Source organism: Tasmannia lanceolata, unplaced genomic scaffold, assembly GCF_043159265.1.
Source record: "Tasmannia lanceolata isolate RefF3 unplaced genomic scaffold, GAP_Taslan_0.1 ptg000008l, whole genome shotgun sequence".
NCBI lineage: Eukaryota > Viridiplantae > Streptophyta > Magnoliopsida > Canellales > Winteraceae > Tasmannia > Tasmannia lanceolata.
Genome location: NW_027518685.1, coordinates 16818997 through 16839519, shown reverse-complemented (window position 1 = coordinate 16839519; position 20523 = coordinate 16818997). Strand labels below are relative to the sequence as shown.

At 37.2% G+C, this 20523-nt stretch overlaps 1 protein-coding gene across 3 annotated transcripts in view; it reads right to left on the bottom strand.

Moving 5' to 3' along the window:
* Positions 1 to 20027, bottom strand: part of LOC143884604 (disease resistance protein At4g27190-like) — a 54286-nt gene extending 34259 nt beyond the window's left edge. The window contains exons 1-3 of one of the 3 annotated variants that reach the window (XM_077388255.1): positions 18188 to 20027; positions 17086 to 18118; positions 16750 to 16977 (exon numbers count right to left, since the gene is read on the bottom strand). In XM_077388255.1, the coding sequence (XP_077244370.1) occupies positions 17102 to 18118; positions 18188 to 19924 (2754 nt within the window). In that variant the 5' untranslated portion in view covers positions 19925 to 20027 and the 3' untranslated portion in view covers positions 16750 to 16977; positions 17086 to 17101. Of the gene's footprint in view, positions 1 to 16749; positions 16978 to 17085 lie in introns of those variants that run through there. The other 2 variants (XM_077388254.1, XM_077388256.1) reach the window with 2 other exon arrangements.
* Between the last annotated feature and the right edge of the window lie 496 nt (positions 20028 to 20523).

Genomic DNA, 20523 nt, shown 5'->3' with positions numbered 1-20523 from the left:
CAGTCTCCTATGATGAAAAAATCATCCCAAATCATCCCAGGAGCCTCAAATCCACCTAGTATGTTCTTTTCCTCGTAAAACATAGACAGTAAAAAACTACTTCTAGCCAAAAGTTTACAATTAACAACAAAATATACATTTCACTCGGAAGTTGCTTGTTTTGCATCACCTGAATGGTCTACCAAATTTACCTGAACCTAATTAAGAGTTTTGACTCATTTTGTTGGAGCTTTCTTATTTTTCGGGATATACGGCCTTTTGACCACCTTTGCCTGCAAGTGACAGTGGCCACATTTACAAGAGGTTAGAATTATTGAATGAGTCACGATTTTTGTCTACAAGTTATAAAAAGATAGGCCAATCACATGGAAAGTTCAGATCATTTAAAGTGGGGGTCATTAGGCTGTAGTGTAAGTGGCACATGGTTGCTCTGATACCACTCTGATATCCCATTCATCTATACTTATAGTTCTTAACAGCCACTCAAAGATAAGACTAAAGGTCCAATGCAATGACAGTTGCTGGTATGACTAATCTCCATTGTGTAGTAAGCCAAACAATAGAGTGGCTGATCACAATTCGAGTTAGTTCTTTTAACAACTACTAAAATACAAATGCAGTATTTGAGAAATGCCAAAGTAGTTGATCTTAAGATGGATACTCGGGGGTTAAATCCAAATGGAAACGACCAATACACTAAGCAGTATAATAGAGGCTCTCTGCACTTTTCAATTCAAAAATCAAGAGTGGCGGCTCTGTAATAATGCAAGATCAATTAACATGAGTTTATTAACATGATCTGTAACTCAAATTTCCAATTGACAAACTCAATCCGTTGAGAAATGAAGCTTCTCCAAAATCAAGTAACATGAGTTAAAGCCTTGAGGAGATACATGCAGAAACATACAATTACTGTCAGGCAAATCGAGAGATCTCTGAACTGGAATGGACATCTAAGGTATCTGATATGTTCTTTACGAGCTCTTGCATCAAAATCATATTCAATTTTTTTTATTCAAATCAAAATGAGAGCCTCTCCCTCCAATTGGTGGGAAAATGGGCTATTTATAGCCAATTACAAAATGAAATGACAAAAACACCCCTAGCTTTTCTAGAATGACAAAAATGCCAAGAAAAGCTATGTTTCTGCATCAATACCTTAATTGGATGATCCTTGGCCTTTGATACGTACGTCTAAGCCTCGTATAGGATTCTGTCAAGAAAAGCTAAACCATTGATTTTTGTTGCCATTTTAGGCTTTGTTTGGATTGCATGAATTCTTTAGAGAAGTATAGAAAATAATTCTTTTTCTAGAATTCCTCCATTGTTTGAATACACATAAAACAAAGGTAACTTGAACTGCCGCAGTTCAATTTTTTGTTCCAAGGACCTTTAGTTTGTAATGATATCTTAAAGAAGTCATAAATACATCATATTTCTAGATGTGGAAGAAAAATAATTTTAAGATGGCAGTCATGCTTCAAGGTGGGCATCTTATCTTTCCAACAGTGTTCTAAGATACTTTTTATTTTACATCTACCTGGTCTTTCCTCTAATTTTCCTTTGTAAGTTTTTGAATTTGTGTTTATGTTGCCACTAGTATGCTTCAAGTTGGTCATCTATTCGTTCTTTTGACTGCTCTTGTTTAGAAACATTTTCAGATAACTTTCCTAATCATAGCTCTATAAATATTTCAGTGCTGGCATCATCCCTCATCATTTACTCGTTCACTTGTGGATGACAAAATATTCCAACTATTCTTTTCCTGTCGTCTTTCTCTATTTTTTTCCCAAATGGCAACAAATTTTTAAGCGCAGTGATAAATCGACCCCCTACTATCTTAAATCGAACCCATCTCTCTCTCTCTCTCAGCACTGCCCTATATGGGTCGATTTATCACTGCCCATCATTAAAATGAGGGTACAGCCCAGGGGACCAAGATGGTCAAAATACAAGCCAAAAGAAAAAAAAAGGAAGTGTAAAAAGATTCAAATTGAGTGAGTTCATATGTGAGCAAGGGAGAAATATGTCTTTGCAGTAATTGTTCAATTTTAGTTGACAGGAAAACCAAATTAAACATGTTCATCTATTCAGTTATTGCAATATAAAACCTCATTTCTCCAGCAAGAAAAATAGAATGACATTAATTTGATGATGATATTGTTGTGAACATTGCAAGGCTTATTCATTATCTAGTAAGAAGGCACGGGGTAATGGATACACATGAGAGAGAGAGGCTTTGAAATATTTTTGAAGATTCAACTTGGTATCGTCATCTTCCCATTCTAATTTCTTCCACCATTCCTCTTCCCCCTCGATCTCTCGTATTTTATTTGCGTTACCGGTATAAAAAGGAAGCCTTCGTAGGTCATCGCACCGCTCTACAGTAATTATCTCCAAAGCAGGCAATGAAAATGTTTCTTGGCAAATGCACCTCAATCGCGGCAACACTCCAAGTGTTAAAATCCATAGCTTCGGAAGTGCATTTCTATCCGCCACAGTGGTTGAGACTATCTTTGGTGTATTTTCATCAACCACCTTTGCTCCAAATATCTCCTCCATATTAGAACAATTCCCTACATAGATGTCTTCAAGGTTGTCTAGTTCTTGAAGGAAATCATAGGGGATGAGACTCTTCAACCCCTCACAATGAATCACTGCGATCTTTCGTAATTTAGGAAATCTTCTTCCTCCTCCACTTGCAACCATTTCTTCCCAAATGTTTTCTACGTTCTCAATAGCTGTAAGGGATATTTCCTCTAGATTTGGTAGTACCTCATGTTGGACATCTTCTCTTCTTATCATTAGCTTTCTCACTTGACATTCGTAAATATTAAGTGATTTTAAGCATTGTAGTTGTATACTCTTAGAAAGTTCCCATATTCCATTTATAATGCCCCCCTTCAAATCTAAATCAATTGCAATGCTTAACATCCCCTCAACACATTTGGCCAAGTGTTCAACATCGCCATCGATCTCCACCACTCTTTCCCCTGCTTGTAATGATAACCAATCACGATCTCCTCTATTATGCCCTATGTAAATTTGAAAACTTGTCAGTCTTTTCGACCAATCCAAATCCAAAGGACGATGAGCATTGCTATATACCCTGATTCGAAGAAAATACAAGCACTTCAAATGTAGTAGCTCCTCCAACGTCGCACTTTCCTCATCCACCTCGCCTTTCAAGTTCCACCCATAACCACTCTCATACATGTCTAGTACCTCCAAGCTAGACAAACTTGAGATTGTGTGGGCTTCAATGCTTTCTAACGCACCCGTCCAAGATAGATTCAGTAACCTTAGATTACTCAGTTCGCCCACCTCTTTTGGCAGTGATTCTATAAGTGTGCCACTTAAATTCAAGACTCTAAGTGCTTTCAAACCTAGAAAGAATTCGTTAGGGATCTTCTTAAGAGGATTATTCTGTAGAAACAAAGTTGATAGCCTAGAGCATCCAGCTAAATACTTAGGAATCTCACTTAGTTCCCCACGAATAAGTGATACTCTTTTAATTGAATCATGCATCCCCTCCCCAATCATCATCTTATTGAAGCCCATGTCAGATTGTACAAAGAATTTACTCCCATCTTTAGATGAGGACACCATCCATAGAGCGAACTCGCGAATAATATCGTGCATTTTTACTGTTCCTTGATGATTTCCAGGTTCCAGCATGCAAGAATTCTTGAGCTTTTCAATCAAAGCAACCCCAGTAGTATCCGAGGATTCCTTTGGATTCATTGATTCATCTAGTAATCCCTCAGCTCTCAAATATTGTATGAGCTCACCTTCTCCAATAGAAAAATCCTTAGGAATAACGAGCAATACAATAAGCAGGATTGGATGTTCTTACCTTGTAACGAGTCGTAACTCCATTTCAAAGGCAAAAATACCTCCTCAGCAGGTTCAATAATAATTGCCGACCTTCTAAGTCCTTCCAAGGCGTCTCTCCAAAACCCGACCGTTTTCTTTCCTCTCATAGAGCTACCAACAACCTTAATTGCTGGTGGCAACCCCATACAAGCTTGAGCAACCTCCCTTGCTAAAGATTTTATATCTTCGACATCAGGTAACTCTCCAACATAATTACCAAACAACTCCCAACCCGCTTCATCATTTAGACAGTCGACTCTAATGTTTTCATTCGTCTCCATCTGGTTACAGACATCCAAAGATCTGGATGTTAATATGATCTTACAACCCAGGTAATCTTCTCCTTGTGGAATACCCACCTTGTCCAAATCGATTTTCTCCCAAACACCATCCATGATCAAGAGAAATTTCTTCTCTTTTTTCAATTCTTCCAACAATATGTTGGTCCCTCTTTCCTTGCTCTCTCCCCTCAACTCATTCCTCAATCCCAATCTTCTAGCAATTTGGAATTGGATCCCATGCAAGTCTGTGATGCTTGACACAGTGACCCAAATGACAATATTAAAGGGTTGCGCCGAAGAAGATCCTTCGGCTAACATATTATTTAAGTTACGTACAAGAGTAGTCTTACCTACTCCTCCCATACCATATATTCCAATCTTTCTGGTGTGACCATTCAAAACTAGCCCCATAAGACGAACTAATAACTTTGATGCAGCATGTTGATGTACAAGTGATGGCCCTGGTATCAACTCGACCGGTTCTCGCAGAGGATAAGAAATCACAAACCCTGATGGAAAATTGGTAGAGCCAATAGGCTGGCTCACCTCTTGGATCTTTTCCATGATACTTTTGCTCAATCTAGAATGCAAATAACAATTTGGGCACAGATGTGGAATTGGTGAGGAAGGTTATTTGAAGAACAAGGTATTGAAGCTTTGAGTGTCAGAGGGAGGAAAATAGAAGTAATCCTTTACTACTAAAAAGGAAAACGCATGAATGTTCGTCTGCGTCTTTTTCTGAAATTACACACCCTTGCTTTGTAAATCTTCCTATTCGGTCCCATTTTCCTTTCCCAGCCACGCATTTCCATCTGCAACAGTCCTGTCGTCTTCCCCTACTTTATTTCGTCCCCATAGTTCCGAAACCCTCCCTGCTCTCATTCCTCACGAAAATCGCACGGAGCTGCCATTAAAGAAGAGGATTCCCCACCTTCGAATCAATCTCTTGTTGGATAAGGTAATTTTTCACATCATATCTGCAAAATAGGGTTTTGTGGGAGAGGGTTTTGGTGGTTTGGGATATTTTTTTCCTGGGTTTTTTGGAGTTTGATTTTGTTGCCCTAATTTTAGATGTTTTAGTTTGAGTTAGGGTTTTTGGTTTGTTTTGAGGAGTTTGAGAACTTGAATTGGTGAACTTGTTCTCGATTATGATGTTTTTCGTTTGGTAGAAAGATAGTTATTTCTGGATTTCAGCTTAGGTTGATTAGTGTGCAATTCGAGATGTTCTTTTTGTGTTTGATTCGATAGTTGAGAAGGGTTTAAGGGGAGGGTTTGGATATTGGGGTTTTTTTTTTTTTTTAATTTGTGAATTTCTTCAGTGTTTCCTCATGTTGTTTATTCTTTCAAATTTCTCCTTGTTCAGTTTGGGTAATAAGGTGTGTCGTATAATCTATGGAAGGCCATGTACTATGCCGGTGTTGCAAAACTTCAAATTTGTTTAGCTTTGAAATTATGTATTTTCTCTGTTAAAATAGAACAACATTCATCTCATGTTTATGGAAAATGAGGTAATGCTGCCTTGTCATGTTGATCGTATGATCATGCTTGGACTTTTGGTTGGTTTGATTTGAGTTTGAATGTTTAATTGAATAGCATGAGATTTCACAATACTAGTATTGCATGAGATTCCATAGGCTAATTGATTGCAGTCTTCTTGGTTTTAATGCCATTGACAAGTGCTCATTGTAGAAATCCAAGGCCCTCACTGCTTGTGAAAAGTCCTCAAAGAGCCTTATTGGATTTGAATAAAAGAATTATGTGTGATTGTGAATGGTAGGTTTGAGGTGTTGAGGCACCGAATATTCTGGCTTCGCTTAGTAACAGATTGCTTAGAAAATTAGTTTGTCCTGAAATCTTTTTTCCATCGGTGTCAACAAGCATGAGAAAGGCTTATAGTTTACATGAAATCCCAATGTCCAGATGCAACATATGTCTACACCACAATTTTGTGAACCTGAAAGCTTGATGAGCTTTTATTTCTCCTTTATCAAGGCTCTAATACCCATTCTTTATTCGGTTTTAGCTTTTGCTAAAAAAATGAAATGGAATCAACTCAAACCCGACCTGATTTTAAGGGAAAAGGTCAACCCGAATTCCCAAAAATCGACCGGAGAGGATTAAGTTGTTTTTCGCTGATTTTCTTTCAATATCTTAGCATTCGAGATGATGATGATTCTGGAGTTTGATTCTGTTGCCCTACTTTAGTCTTTAGATGCATTATTTTGAGTTAGGGTTTTTGGATTTCGGGGGAAGGAAAGCCTCTTTTGAGGAGCTTGAGAACTTGCTATAGAGAGATTCTTCAAATTTCTAGCCGCTGGGCGAAGATTGTCCATTCCTTCTTGACAAATAGTTGGGTAGTTTTACAATGTTAAGATTGGGCGTTTTTTCTTGGCTTTAGTTTGCCTTTTTCTTAGTCCAGTGCTTGGGCAGAAGGCTTCTTTGATGGAATTGATGTATTGTGAAAGCTGTGAGGTTTCAAGCTTTGGAATGGGAGCAGAGTGCCTGTTTGGTTGAGTGAGAAATCTCATTTTATCATGTTCACAGGGAGTCTAATTCAGTGGCAAAACAGGGGTTTGGGGAGGGAGGGACATGTTGTGGGTCATATAGGAATTTGGTCCACGTAATGGTTTCTCTGGAGAATGGTTTCCCATTTGGTACTGTGGTTTCCAATAACTATGCATCAACACACTCCTTGTACCATACATCGAGAGTGTATCTTTTCAAAAAAAATTTCTATTTTGCATCATCAGCTGTAATATATCTTAAATCTTCCTTTGAACCAAGGTACTGCACTAATGATTCTTTCAATCGGTGGTCACAATCTAAAATCAACAGGGCCATATGTAATGTGTGATTTATAATCCATTTTTCCATTAATTGTATACACTTGGTTTGAGACTCTCACTATTCCTATGCTAATCAAAATACGAGTCTGAAATTGGTCAATCTTTTGCCAGTTATGCAATAGTCTTGGTTTCACCATTTTTTTTTTGTTTCTGACCATTTTCATCTTAATTGTTTCTATGTCCTAGTACAAATATTCTCTCTGTCTTATGCCTATCATTTTCACTTTTGGCCGGTTCTCTAAATTCGTGCTATGTTGTTTTTTTTATTTATATGTGTCTATGCCTTCACAGGTAGTAAAGAAGAGTCATTCTTTGATAACCAAGCCTACTTGGACTCTGATTGTGATGATGATTTCCTCAGTGTCAATGGCGGTAAGATCAACATCTAATGTAGAATGATGTTATTTCTTCATGCTATTTTTTCTTAAGGCCCCATTTGGATTTCAAGAAAAGCATTGTTGGTAGAAAATTTTCTCTCCCCAATTTAGAGGGAAATTAAAAGATGATGGTTCATTTAGATGTTGTAAAATACCTTACTGGCACGTGCAGATTTCCTTTCCTCCTGCTCACAACTGTAAGAACTCTCTGAGGATTTCCTTTGTTTCTATTCTTCTATGATTCCCAAAATAGTAATGAAGGCGAAATAAATTGTAGTTGTCTTTGAGGAACCAAAAAATAGGAAATTAATTCTTTCTTGGAAATGTCAAGACATGAAACCTGAACATAATGTTTCCTTCCTATTTATTTATTTTTTTGGTAATTAATATCATTAGAAACAGACTGAGATGGTCAAATATAGAGAGGACAAAAAACTTGCCTTTGATTGTGATATCAGAATGTTGAGAATTTTTTATTTTTATTTTTTTTGAAACCTGGGGAGACACCTTAAATTTTCTTAATAGGAATAAAAGATACAAGAGGAGGACATAAAACCTTGCCTCTAACCCATGATACATGAAAAATAAGACAGTAAACCCTCTTTCCCACAAAATAATGTTGATTAGAATGTTAGATCTTGCAAAATTGTTAAAAGAATTGCATCTTGTGTGTCTTTTTGTCTGAGATAATATTGTTTCATTCTTTATGGTTCTAATCTAACCCCTTGCTCTTCCATTTTCACATCCATTTTCACATCCATTTTCACATCAGAACTTCCTTGGGCATCGACCTAAAGAGAATGGCATGAGGTTTCTCATGCCTAAACAGTATCAATAGGATGATTCTATACATGAGGCTTGTCTGCCCATCAACCATCTGCTCTACTCCAAAGCAAAGATAAAATAAGCAATGAACTCGCATTTATTGCTAGATTTCTTACTCTGCCGAGAAACCATTGAAATTGTAAATCCAAAAACCATCCCCAAGGTTCTGTTTTTGGATGTACACACAATTGCCATTTGGGGGCACAACCCTCATTGAGGATTTCTAAAATTTGGAATCAGAGGCCTTGGACTTATATATTTGTGGACAAGCTTTAAAATCTTAAAACTCAACATTGCCTTGATGAGGCTAGGATCCAACTTGGTTATAAATTTTGTGTAGCACTCCATAAATATTTCAAGTTCAAAAGCTTCTTCAGTCTAATCATTTGAGTTTACAACTGCTCAATCAATCAAGTGTTTCGGTTAGAAACTTTTTTAATTTAAAACAACTCCTCATCAAGTTGAGCGACGCAACACCACTTTCATATAGATTATATTTAATACCCACTAACCATAGGCATTTCCCATTTTTTTAGATGAACTTAATGAAAATCTCACCCTCCTTTCAAAGCTGATAAGAAGAAAAGGGTAAAAAGTAATAGAAGTTTCCACAAACCATTGTCTATTGAAAATCATTTATCTCAATCGAAAGTCAGTACCCAATTAAGAAACATTTTAATATTTAAAAAAAAAATCATAAGTAATTTTCTGAGTATGTGATGATTTGTCAGGAAAAAATGAAATGCAACACAATTGTCCAAGAGTTCAAATTTAATATCCACTTACCATAGGCATTTCTTTTCATGACATGAATATTGCTCTTCCCGACACTTCAATGATACATAATCTCTTCTTATAAACCATAGATTTTGACATCTGAATATTGCATCTGACGTTTTATTAAAAAGACAGACATTTGAATAAAAAAATTAATTAGAAAATATAAACTTAACAAATTGATGGAAATGAATTTAAATGAACAAATAAGAAACTTTACAGGAACTTAATTGCAAGGGAAAAAAGATCTGTTGATAATCTTTATAACAAGGAAAAATTTCCTCATCCATAAAAATATGGCAGCCATGATTTGAGCCCAAACCCCAAGTTAGACAGGCCTAGGCATTCATTTCCCCCCAAAAAAAGCATCATGTGATACAGCCCAATTTTATGCTCTATTCTAAAAACTGAATCCAAAGGTTTGGCTGTGGAAAATTTCAAAATGAATTCCTGCCTAAAAAATTTCTCGAGTTTATAAGAATTTATAGCCCATCTCTTTGCCTTAAATTTGGGATGGTTATTTTCTTATGACCAATTATGTTTTACCCATGATTTGGGGCTTGAACCATAATCAGACCAATTCCATTATTCTACTAATATTTAACAGCCAGACTAATTCTAATATTCTACTAATCTTTTTTATTAGATAGCAAGGAATGAATTCAAGAATGTGGTTCATTAGGAAGTTCATTTCTAAGGGATTCTTCCTAAGCAATACTATAAGATTAGACTGGATGAAACCAGCAGTGGCTGGGATAATAGGAAATAACCCCAAACCAGCAGTTGTAGATGATCGTTCTACAGTTTCTTGCATTTTGGCACACTTTTCTTCATTTGCTAAGCATGCTTGCTCCATAATCTTTTTATACTTGGTCCTTCTTCGTCAGATTAGCAGTGGCACAGGTTCTTCATTTGCTTTCCACTGAAATTCCAAAGACCCTCTTCTATTTTTGTTTCAATAACAGGTTCACCCTAGAACAACATGGGATTTGGATTTGTTGATGAATATGTTTGGTGGCCTTGGTGCTGGTGGCCTCACCATCCCCAACACTTCTAATGGTTAACTTTATGTTATTCCCATTCATATATTTCTGCATCGCTTTTCTTTTTTCCATAATCATGTATTTGTGGCCTATAAAAGTAACCCAGTGCGTCATAAGTTATTAGAGTTATTTCCATACAATGTAGATTCCAAAGAAAGGAAACAATTATTAAGCGAACGAAGGATATGCCAAGAACTGAGATGAACAGCAAAGTACATACAGATCAGTTTTCTGATCTTTTTTATAATTTTATTAGTTTCTTGGCTGTTCTTGCTTAACATTCTCTTGGCGATTTGGAGAAATGCAAGTTCCCTAAGGGGTTCATCTGCAAAGTCCATTGGAAGGTATTTGGACACACTATCTTGATAATATAGATGAGTTAGGAATTTTTTCTAAAAGTGATTTGATTGATATGGTTTTTTTTTTTTTTGAACGGTAATTGATATGAATTAGATTTTTCATGCATATTCGGTACGAATAAGAACCAAATTCTTCTTGGGTCTGATGTTTTGCAGCAAAAGTTTTTGGAGAATAATTCTGTTTTGCAAGTATCTGATACAAATTGGATATAAGAGCTATGAAGGGCTTCAGAACTGAAAGACAAAATCGAATGTATACATCAATTCATCACAACCAATAGCATATGAGGCACCATAGATGCATTTGAGCATATTTGTGAACCATCATGGCGATCTTTGAAATTTTGTTTTTTAACATTTGATGAGGACAACATCCTATTTCTTTTAACGTAGTAACAAAGCTGAAGGATCCCTAGAATCATATCAATCAAGTCTTTTCCATGAAAAGTGAGCCTTGTTTTGCAGTGCATATTGAGCAATGAAAGTTGACACTGTATAAAGTGCTCTTGTATTCTTTCATATTGATATTCATTATAGGAAAAATTCTCAACAAATTGTGATTTTTATCTTAAAATCTCAAAAAAGGGTGAAGTTGGCTAATTTCTCAAAAAGGGGTGAAACGCATCCCAATGAGTGTTTTAGGACTAAAATGCCCTTATGTTGCCTTTCCCTCCAAGAAAATGAGCAACAAATCCCAATGCATTTCACCTACCAATTTGACTTTTTTACCTTCTTCTTCCCACACCAAAATCAAACTCCATTGGCTGTTGTAAAAATCCCAAACGAAAATCCATTGCAGAGAGGTGAAACTCCCCTCTCCTAAAATGTAGATTTTATTGGATCTTTTCTTTGGCTATCAAACCTAAGCTTCTCAAGTAGGTCCATTGTGCATACATTTAACATGTTCCTTACACTGCTATGGTGTATTGTCATCTTGTTTACTTGTTAGGGATTTGTTATGGTCGTGTTAGGCATTTGTTATTGTCATCATCCTCTTTCCAATGCTATGGTGTATTGTTATAATCTCTCTATCTCTCTATTGCCCTCTATGTTTTTATTTAGAGTAAACCAGGATGAAACTCATGTCCATACAATTACAACTATAAATAGTGAGAATGACTGTATTTATTGGATTTTAAACACTAGGAACCACTAATTATACTTAGGAACCACTAATTTTACCTAGGAACCATTATTTACCAGTATTTAGTGGTTCCAAGGTATAAATAGTGGTTCACACAATCTAATATTACTTCAGTGGTGTCAAAGTTGTAATGAATGTATGAACAATGGGTTCAATAGTTATCTAAACAGTCAGATCTTATCGTGGTTCATAGTTTAGATGGCCTAATACTTGTTCCGTTCCGAGGGTTTAAATTGTGAGATTGAAATAGGTATGCAGTCAAAACTACTATAAATAGTGAGAAAGTCTGTATTTATTGAATTTTAAACACTCGGAACCACTAATTAGACCTAGGAACCACTAATTTTACCTAGGAACCACTATTTACCAGTATTTAGTGGTTCCAAGGTATAAATAGTGGTTCACACAATCTAATATTACTTCAGTGGATGTCAAAGTTGTAATGAATGTATGAACAATGGGTTAAATAGTTGTTTAAATAGTCAGATCTTATCGTGGTTCATAGTTTAGATGGCCTAATACTTGTTCTGTTCCGATAGTTTAAATTGTGAGATTGAAATAGTTATGCAGTCAAAACTACTATAAATAGTGAGAATGACTGTATTTATTGGATTTTAAACACTCGGAACCACTAAATAGACCTAGGAACCACTAATTATACCTTGGAACCACTAATTTAACCTAGGAACCACTATTTACCAATATTTAGTGGTTCTAAGGTATAAATAGTGGTTCCAAGGTAGAAATATTGCTTCACACAATCTAATATTACTTCAGTGGATGTCAAAGTTGTAATAAATGTATGAACAATGGGTTAAATAGTTGTCTAAACAGTTAGATCTTATCATGGTTCATAGTTTAGATGGCCTAATACTTATTCCGTTCTGAGAGTTTAAATTGTGAGATTGAAATAGGTATGCAGTCAAAACTACTATAAATAGTGAGAATGACTGTATTTATTGGATTTTAAACACTTGAAACCACTAAATAAACCTAGGAACCACTAATTATACCTATGAACTACTATTTACCAATATTTAGTGGTTCCAAGGTATAAATAATGGTTCTAAGGTAGAAATATTGCTTCACACAATCTAATATTACTTCAGTGAATGTCAAAGTTGTAATGAATGTATGAACAATGGGTTAAATAGTTGTCTAAACAGTCAGATTTTATCGTGGTTCATAGTTTAGATGGCCTAATACTCGTTCCGTTCCGAGAGTTTAAATTGTGAGATTGAAATAGCTATGCAGTCAAAACTACTATAAATAGTGAGAATGACTGTATTTATTGGATTTTAAACACTCGGAACCACTAATTAGACCTAGGAACCACTAATTTTACCTAGGAACCACTATTTACTAGTATTTAGTGGTTCCAAGGTATAAATAGTGGTTCCAAGGTAGAAATATTGCTTAACACAATCTAATATTACTTCAGTGGATGTCAAAGTAGCAATGAATGTATGAACAATGGGTTAAATAGTTGTCTAAACAGTTAGATCTCATAGTGGTTCATAGTTTAGATGGCCTGATACTTGTTCCGTTTCGAGACTTTAAATTGTGAAATTGAAATAGTTATGCAGTCAAAACTACTATAAAAAGTGAGAATGACTGTATTTATTGGATTTTAAATACTCGGAACCACTAATTAGACCTAGGAACCATTAATTATACCTATGAACCACTAATTATACCTAGGAACCACTAATTTTACCTAGGAACCATTAATTATACCTTTTCACATGTCTTACACCTGTCTGATGGAATGGTTGAAAGGTCGACCTGTAATTGGTCTTTCTACCTGTTTGGTCAAATGGTGAAAAGGTCGACCTGTAGGTGTGACCGATCGCAACTCTACAGTTCGGATCTCAACCCCCGGGCTTTTGACCGTTGGGGGAAGGGACACAACCCACTGACCATTGGAGTACTGGGCCCGCTGGGCCATTCGTTAGGCCCGACTCGAAGCCCAACTCAGCCGAACCATTTGGCACTGGGCTTGATGGGCCTACGGACCATTCGGCCCACCCATCTGATCGATTCATCTTCATCTAGATCCAACGGTCCAGATCAAATATGGAAAAATTAAAGGCTCCAATCACTACGATGCGGCATGCAAAGTGCGCCAATAAAGCGCCCTATAGCCTATAGCCCATTGCCCACGCCGCGCGTGCGTGGACGGTGCGTTGCACCGTCCCGCGGTTCCACCTATGGCTAAGACCCCATGTGCACACAAACAAGAGAAATGAATGGGTGAAGTAATATATGTCCATCTCCAACTTTTCTCCGGAGCAATGTGAGACTATCTTTTCAATGCACTTCTACACTCTTTCCAAAAGCAAAAGCAAAAAGTAACTTTCCAAAGAAGAGTTTTTCTTTTCCAAATCAACTTAAAGAAAACATTTTCCAAAACTTGTTTTGACCACAAAACACTTGATTTTGAAAAATCTCTAACAATCCCCTACCATTTACAAAATCAAAGAAAGTTTTTCTCATTAGGCTTGGAATTCTTATGCATAAATAAATGTATCTCTCGATTTGAACCTTTACTTAGTGAAAACACATCAAAGTTAATCAGAATTACATAGTAGACATGTCTTTGAACTGACGATTCTATTTGGTTAACCGGACACATCTCACACATAAAAATTCATCTCTTTAGGCAATTTCTAAAAGACCGACACATGTATCGGCCTTGTGTCGATATCTTGGTTTCATGAGCGCTCTAGAGACTGCCATGTCTCATAGGAAGCGGCACCACTCCCACACTCACATAAGTAGACTTATCAAGAGTGCCCCTGTAACTATAACACTCCAACACTTTGTTATAAGTCTATTAAGAGCTCAAATGCTCAGCATTTTCCTTTTATACATTACAGGTACCAAGCACTTTACCTTGGGATGGTAAACATAATATATTATAGTGCTTGCAATCACTCCATATGATGTACTTTGACTCATTGAATTCAAGACTTGATATTTATTCAAGTGTTGAGTCGAGGTTCCATCATTGGTGATTATCTGGTAATGGCTTTAACCCCATCCCTAATGATGTTTTACACACCAGATCTCTCGTAAGAGCTTTAGTGAATGGATCAGCCAAATTTTGACTTGATCTCACATAATCAATAGTTTCTACTCCATTAGTAAGTAACTCTCTCTCAATACTGTGCCTAAGTCCTATATGTCTGCACTTACCATTATAAACATGATTATATGCCCTAGATAGTGTGGCCTGACTATCACAGTGGACATAAATCGATGTCATAGGTTTAAGCCATAATGGAATTTTCAATAAAAAATTCCGAAGCCATTCCTCCTATTTACAACATGTTGCCAGAGCTATAAACTATGCTTTCATTGTTGAAGTTGTTATGCATGTCTGTTTCTTAGAGGCCCAGGAGACTGCTCCCCCACCAAGGGTGAAAATCCGCCCACTTGTTGATGTATGATCTATACGCTCAGTTAGCCAACTAGCGTCAGTATATCCTTCTATTACAGTTGGATACCCACTATAACATAATCCATAGTCTATAGTTTTCTTTAAATATTTTAATACTCTATAGACTACATTCCAATGAGAGAAATTTGGATTACTGGTAAGCCTACTAAGTTTACCCACAGCAAATGCTATGTCTGGCATAGTACAAGTCATAGCATACATAAGGCTACCAATCACACTAGCATATCCTAGTTGAGAAATAGTCATTCCAAAATTAAGATATAACCTCCCACTGTGATCAAATGGAGTTGAAGCAGGTGAACAATAAAAATGATTAAACTTTTTAAGAACTTTTTCAATATAATGTGACTGGGTCAGAATCAAACTGTTGTTATGTCTTATGATTCTTATACCCAAGATCACATCTGCTTCACCCATATCTTTCATATCAAAATCTTGAGATAAAAATAATTTAGTACTTTGAATACATTCAATATCAATACTAAATATTAACATATCATCAACATATAAACATATAATGACATATTTACCACCTTTAAAGTTACTATATACACATTTATCTGACTCATGAATTCTATAACCATTAGAGACTACTACCTTATCAAATCTTTCATGCTATTGTTTAGGAGCTTGCTTTAGGCCATACAAAGATTTGACTAATTTACATACTTTATGCTCTTGACCAGGTAAAATAAAACCTTCAGGTTGTTCCATGTACACTTCTTCATCAAGTTCACCATTGAAGAATGCAGTTTTAAAATCCATTTGTTCTTTCAATCGTTTTATGGGATCTGATATATGCCAGTAGATGATCAGAATATGTTTATTTATTTTCTATGAAATTGAAAATCACCCACAAGTATTTGATTGATTAACTTGTTTAATTACAAAACTAATTGAAAATAAGGAGAATAATTATACCAGTGATAAGATTCATGTCACAAGGGACAATGCACTCATCATAACCAGTGTCATCAACCTAGCCGGTCTCGGCTAGGAGTCGGGTCCCATGCCCGCTGAAATGGAAGAAGAGGAAGTCTCACGGCCCGGCTGAGCGGATGAGATCAGAAAGCGCCCGTCGAATGTTGACTCCAGTCGGCTGCGTGTGTGATTTATCAGTGTCAATGAGAACTCTGATATCTTCTTTGGCGAATCCAAAGCGCTCAATCAAGCTTTTGTACATTCGCTTTACGTCGTTGATGCACCCTTTGAGCTCTGCCTTTGTTCCTGGATCTTTGTGGGTCTTAATCTTACAGATAGGGTGGTCATTAGGCACAGGACTCGAACCAAGTGAGACAGCCCGTTATGTTTGCCATGCTAGTTTACTTTTATACAATGCTGGGGCCCACTCATGGGTTACACGTTGCCCCTATCGATTCCGCCATTGGACTACCCCATCCATCCAATTTTTCACATAGAATGCGAACCATTGGATTTATTTCATCTTGAATGGTTTAGATCACCCAAACAATGTGGTATTTTTTGGCTGCAAGTTCAGGCACGGCCGTTGACCATATAAATTCTCCCTATATATAAGTATATTGGCCCTTCTTTACGTGAGACAGATGATCTTAATTGATTGTTTTAGATGAAGGGGTTCCCATCATCTTGATCGAACCATACAATAGCTCCAGACGTGATCGAGAATCAAATAAAGACCATAAAGATCACACACCCTTTTACATCAAGCCAACACTTAGATCATGAGATAATCTTGACCGTTGATTCAAATCAAGTAGAACCCATCACTAGGATCGACTTGTGCATCATCCAAAAAAACAAAAAATTCATAGGGCCTTTATCTGATGATGTTCCCCGAGATCAACCGTGTTGATTGCTCCATGAAGTCAAAGAGACAGACCCACTCGGACATGGCATTTATATATATGTAGCATTTGATTTGGTACACCAACTCTCGGACTCTATCAGATGAAGAAGATGCTTCTCCTTTTGCCCACCCTCTCTTCTCTCCCCTCCCGCTTTTCACTAATATGAAAAACAATAACACAAAAGGTTAATAAAAAATTAAGAAAGAAATATACAAAAAGCTACAACATATTCAAATTGAAAGCGACAGAGGCAGAGCGAGAGTACCTGCGAGAGTCTCTGCTTATAACCATGGTGTCCTTTCTTTGAAATGTTTTTGAAGATTCAACCTGGTTTCTTCATCTTCCCATTCTAATTCCTTCCACCATGCCTCTCGTCCCTCGATCTCTTGAATTTTCTTTGCATTACCGGTAGAAAAAGGAAGCCTCCGTAGATTAGGGCAATACTCGACCTGAACAATCTCCAAAGAGGGCCATGAAAATGCCTCTTGGCAAATGTACCTCAATTCCGGTAAGTTAAAAAGGCATAAAAATTGTAGATTTGGGAGTGCATTACTGCCCACTACGCTGCAGGTTGCGACTATCTCCAATGTATTCTCATCAACCACCTTTGCTCCAAATATCTCCTTCATATCGGAACAATTCCATACATCGATTTTTTCAAGGTTGTGAAGTTCTTCAAGCAAATCATGGGGAATGAGACTCTTTAATCCATCACAACCAATCACCGAGATATTTTGTAATTTAGGAAAGCTACTTCTTCCTCCACTTTTAACCATTCCCTCCCAAATGTTGTCTGATCCCTCAATTCGAAAAAGGTTTAATTCCTTTAGATTCGGTATACTTTTAGCTACTTCCCCTATCCTATTTACAGAGCAATCATGTATACATAAACAAGTTGCAATACTTAACATCCCCTCAGCACATTTGGCCAGGTGTTCAACATCACCACTCAGCTCCACCACTCTTTCATCAACTCTTTCTAACCAAAGAATCCCTATTTCACTAGGCTCCATGTAAAAATGAAAACTTTTTAGCCTTTTCAACCAAGTTGAATCCAAAGGAAAATAACCAGTGCTAGAGACCCTAATTCGAAGATAGTACAAGTACTCTAAATGTAGTAACTCCTCCAACGTCACACTTTCCTCATCCACCTCCCCTTTCACCTTCCACCCATAATCACTCCGATACAAGTCTAGTACCTCCAAACTAGACAACCTTGATATCGCGTGGGCTTCAATTCTTTCTAGCTCATACGTGTATGATAGATTTAGTAGCCTTAGATTATTAAGTTCGCCCACCTCTTTTGGCAGTGATTTGATTTTTGTACCACTTAAATTCAAGATCCTAAGTGCTCTAAGTTCGCCCACGTCTTTTGGCAGTGATTTGATTTTTGTACCACTTAAATTCAAGACCCTAAGTGCTTTCAAACCTAGAAAGATATCCCTAGGAATCTTATTAAGAGGATTATCTTGCAGAAATAAAGTTGATAGGCTAGAACATGTCGCCAAAAATGTTGGAATCTCACTTAATCTCCCATTAACAAATGAAGCTCTGTTAATTGATTCATGCATCCCTTCTTTTGTGATCTTGCTCCAGCTCATGTTAGATTGGACAAAGAATTTATTCCCATCTTCCGAAGAGGACGCGATCCATATAGCAACATCACGGACAATGTCGTGCATTTTTACAGTTCCTTTACCTTGTCCAGGTTCCAACATGCAAGAATGCTTGAGCTTTTCAATCAAATCAACCCCACTCTCTAAGGATTCTTCGATATTCAATGATTCGTCTATTAATCCCTCAGCTCTCCAACATCGTATGAGCTCATCTTCATTAATAGAAAAATCTTCAGGAAATAATGAACAGTACAAAAAGCAGGGTTGAATGTTCTTACCTTGTAATGAGTCATAACTCCATTTCAAGGGCACAAATACATCCTCCTCCACACGTTCAATATTCCTTGGTTGCGACGCTCGGAGTCCTCTTAAGGCTTTCCTCCACTGCTCGACCCTTTCCTTTCCTCTCATAGAGCAACCGACAACCTTAATTGCCAGTGGCAAGCCGTTACACTCTTTGGCAACCTCCCTTGCTAGAGATTTTAGCTCTTCGACATCAGACAGCTCTCCAACATGTTTGCTAAACAACTCCCAACTTGCTTCATCGTTTAGAGTGATGACCGGAATGTTTTTATCGGTCTCCATTTGGTGACATACATCCAAAGACCTTGTTGTTAAGATAATCTTACAGCCCAGCATATCTCCTTGTGGAATGCCCACTTTGTCCAAATCTATTTTCTCCCATACATCATCCAAGATCAAGAGAAATTTCTTTTGTTTCTTCAATCCTCCCAACAATAGAGTTGCCCATCTTACCTTGCTCTCCTTCTCCAATTCCTCCTTGAATTTCAATCTTTCGGCAATTTGCAATTGAATCCCATGCAAGTCTAAGATGCTTGACACAGTGACCAGAATAATAATATCAAAGGGGTGCGCCAAGGATCCATCGGCCATTAGATTGTTTAAGTTACTTACAAGAGTAGTCTTTCCTACTCCTCCCATCCCCCAAATCCCTATCTTTCTGATCTCATCATTCAACACCAACTCTTTGAGACGATCTAGTAGCTCTGATGCTGCTTTCTGAACCACAATGGACGGTCCTGGCATCTCCTGGACAGATTCTGGCTGAGGATTAGGAACCGCCAACTCTTCTGGAAAATTGGCCCTGGTATCCATAAGCTCCTTCACCTCTTGGATCTTTTCCATGCTACTTTTGCTTAATTTATAGCGTAAATAACAATTTGGAAAACACCCACAAAAATGTTTCTGGCTGGCTTTGATATCTTCCTCCATTGAGTTCCATTGGCCTTCGATGTTATTCACCTTTGGTATCCAATCTTTCACTGGCAGTATTGCTACTTTTCCTTGTTTACCAGTTGATTCAAGATATCCTTCTATGTTTTGCTTAGAATCTGAGAGTTCCTTCATCTTTGCTCGAAGAGAGTCGGTATTTGGCTGGAATTTGAAGAAGATGGTGATCTTTGAGTAGATGGTGGTGCATAAAAACTTGCCAACTCCGACAACTGCCGACTTTACTATAGAGGCCATTCTTTCCAACGACAAAGATAAGGAATTGGGGAGAAAGGATATTTGAAGAACAAAGTTTTCTGGCTTTTGAGTTTTTAGAGGGAGGATACAAGCAGCACTGACACAGAAGGGAACCACCGCAACAAGTGATATAAGCAATCCCTATACAATAACGACAATAATTCATTAAATTGATTTTTCTATAAAGTAGGAAAAAGAGCAGATGCTATTGCTGCTTTTGCGAAGATTCCATTTGCTCTTTTGTTTGTCTATTTGGTCTTCGCTCATTTGTTTTTAGTGAAATTAAAAATGCTTTTACCTGTTGGCAGCTTTTGAGCACTAGTACCATTTCTTCAAAACCATGGGCTGGTTTATTCAAAACCATTGACTTATACCGCCAGTACATCCTCCATTACAAATTTTTAACAAAGTTATTTGGGTGAAATTTCAACAGAATTGCATCCAAGGTTTGAGATAGACCTTGCAAAATGAAACCCATACCCGCGGCGGGTACACCCGGCCCGTAGTGAAATTCACGGGTATGGGTACAAAACTGTATACCCGTCAAAAAAACAACCCATTTGCCAGGTCTAGTTTGAGAGAAGGAGAAGCAAGGGATC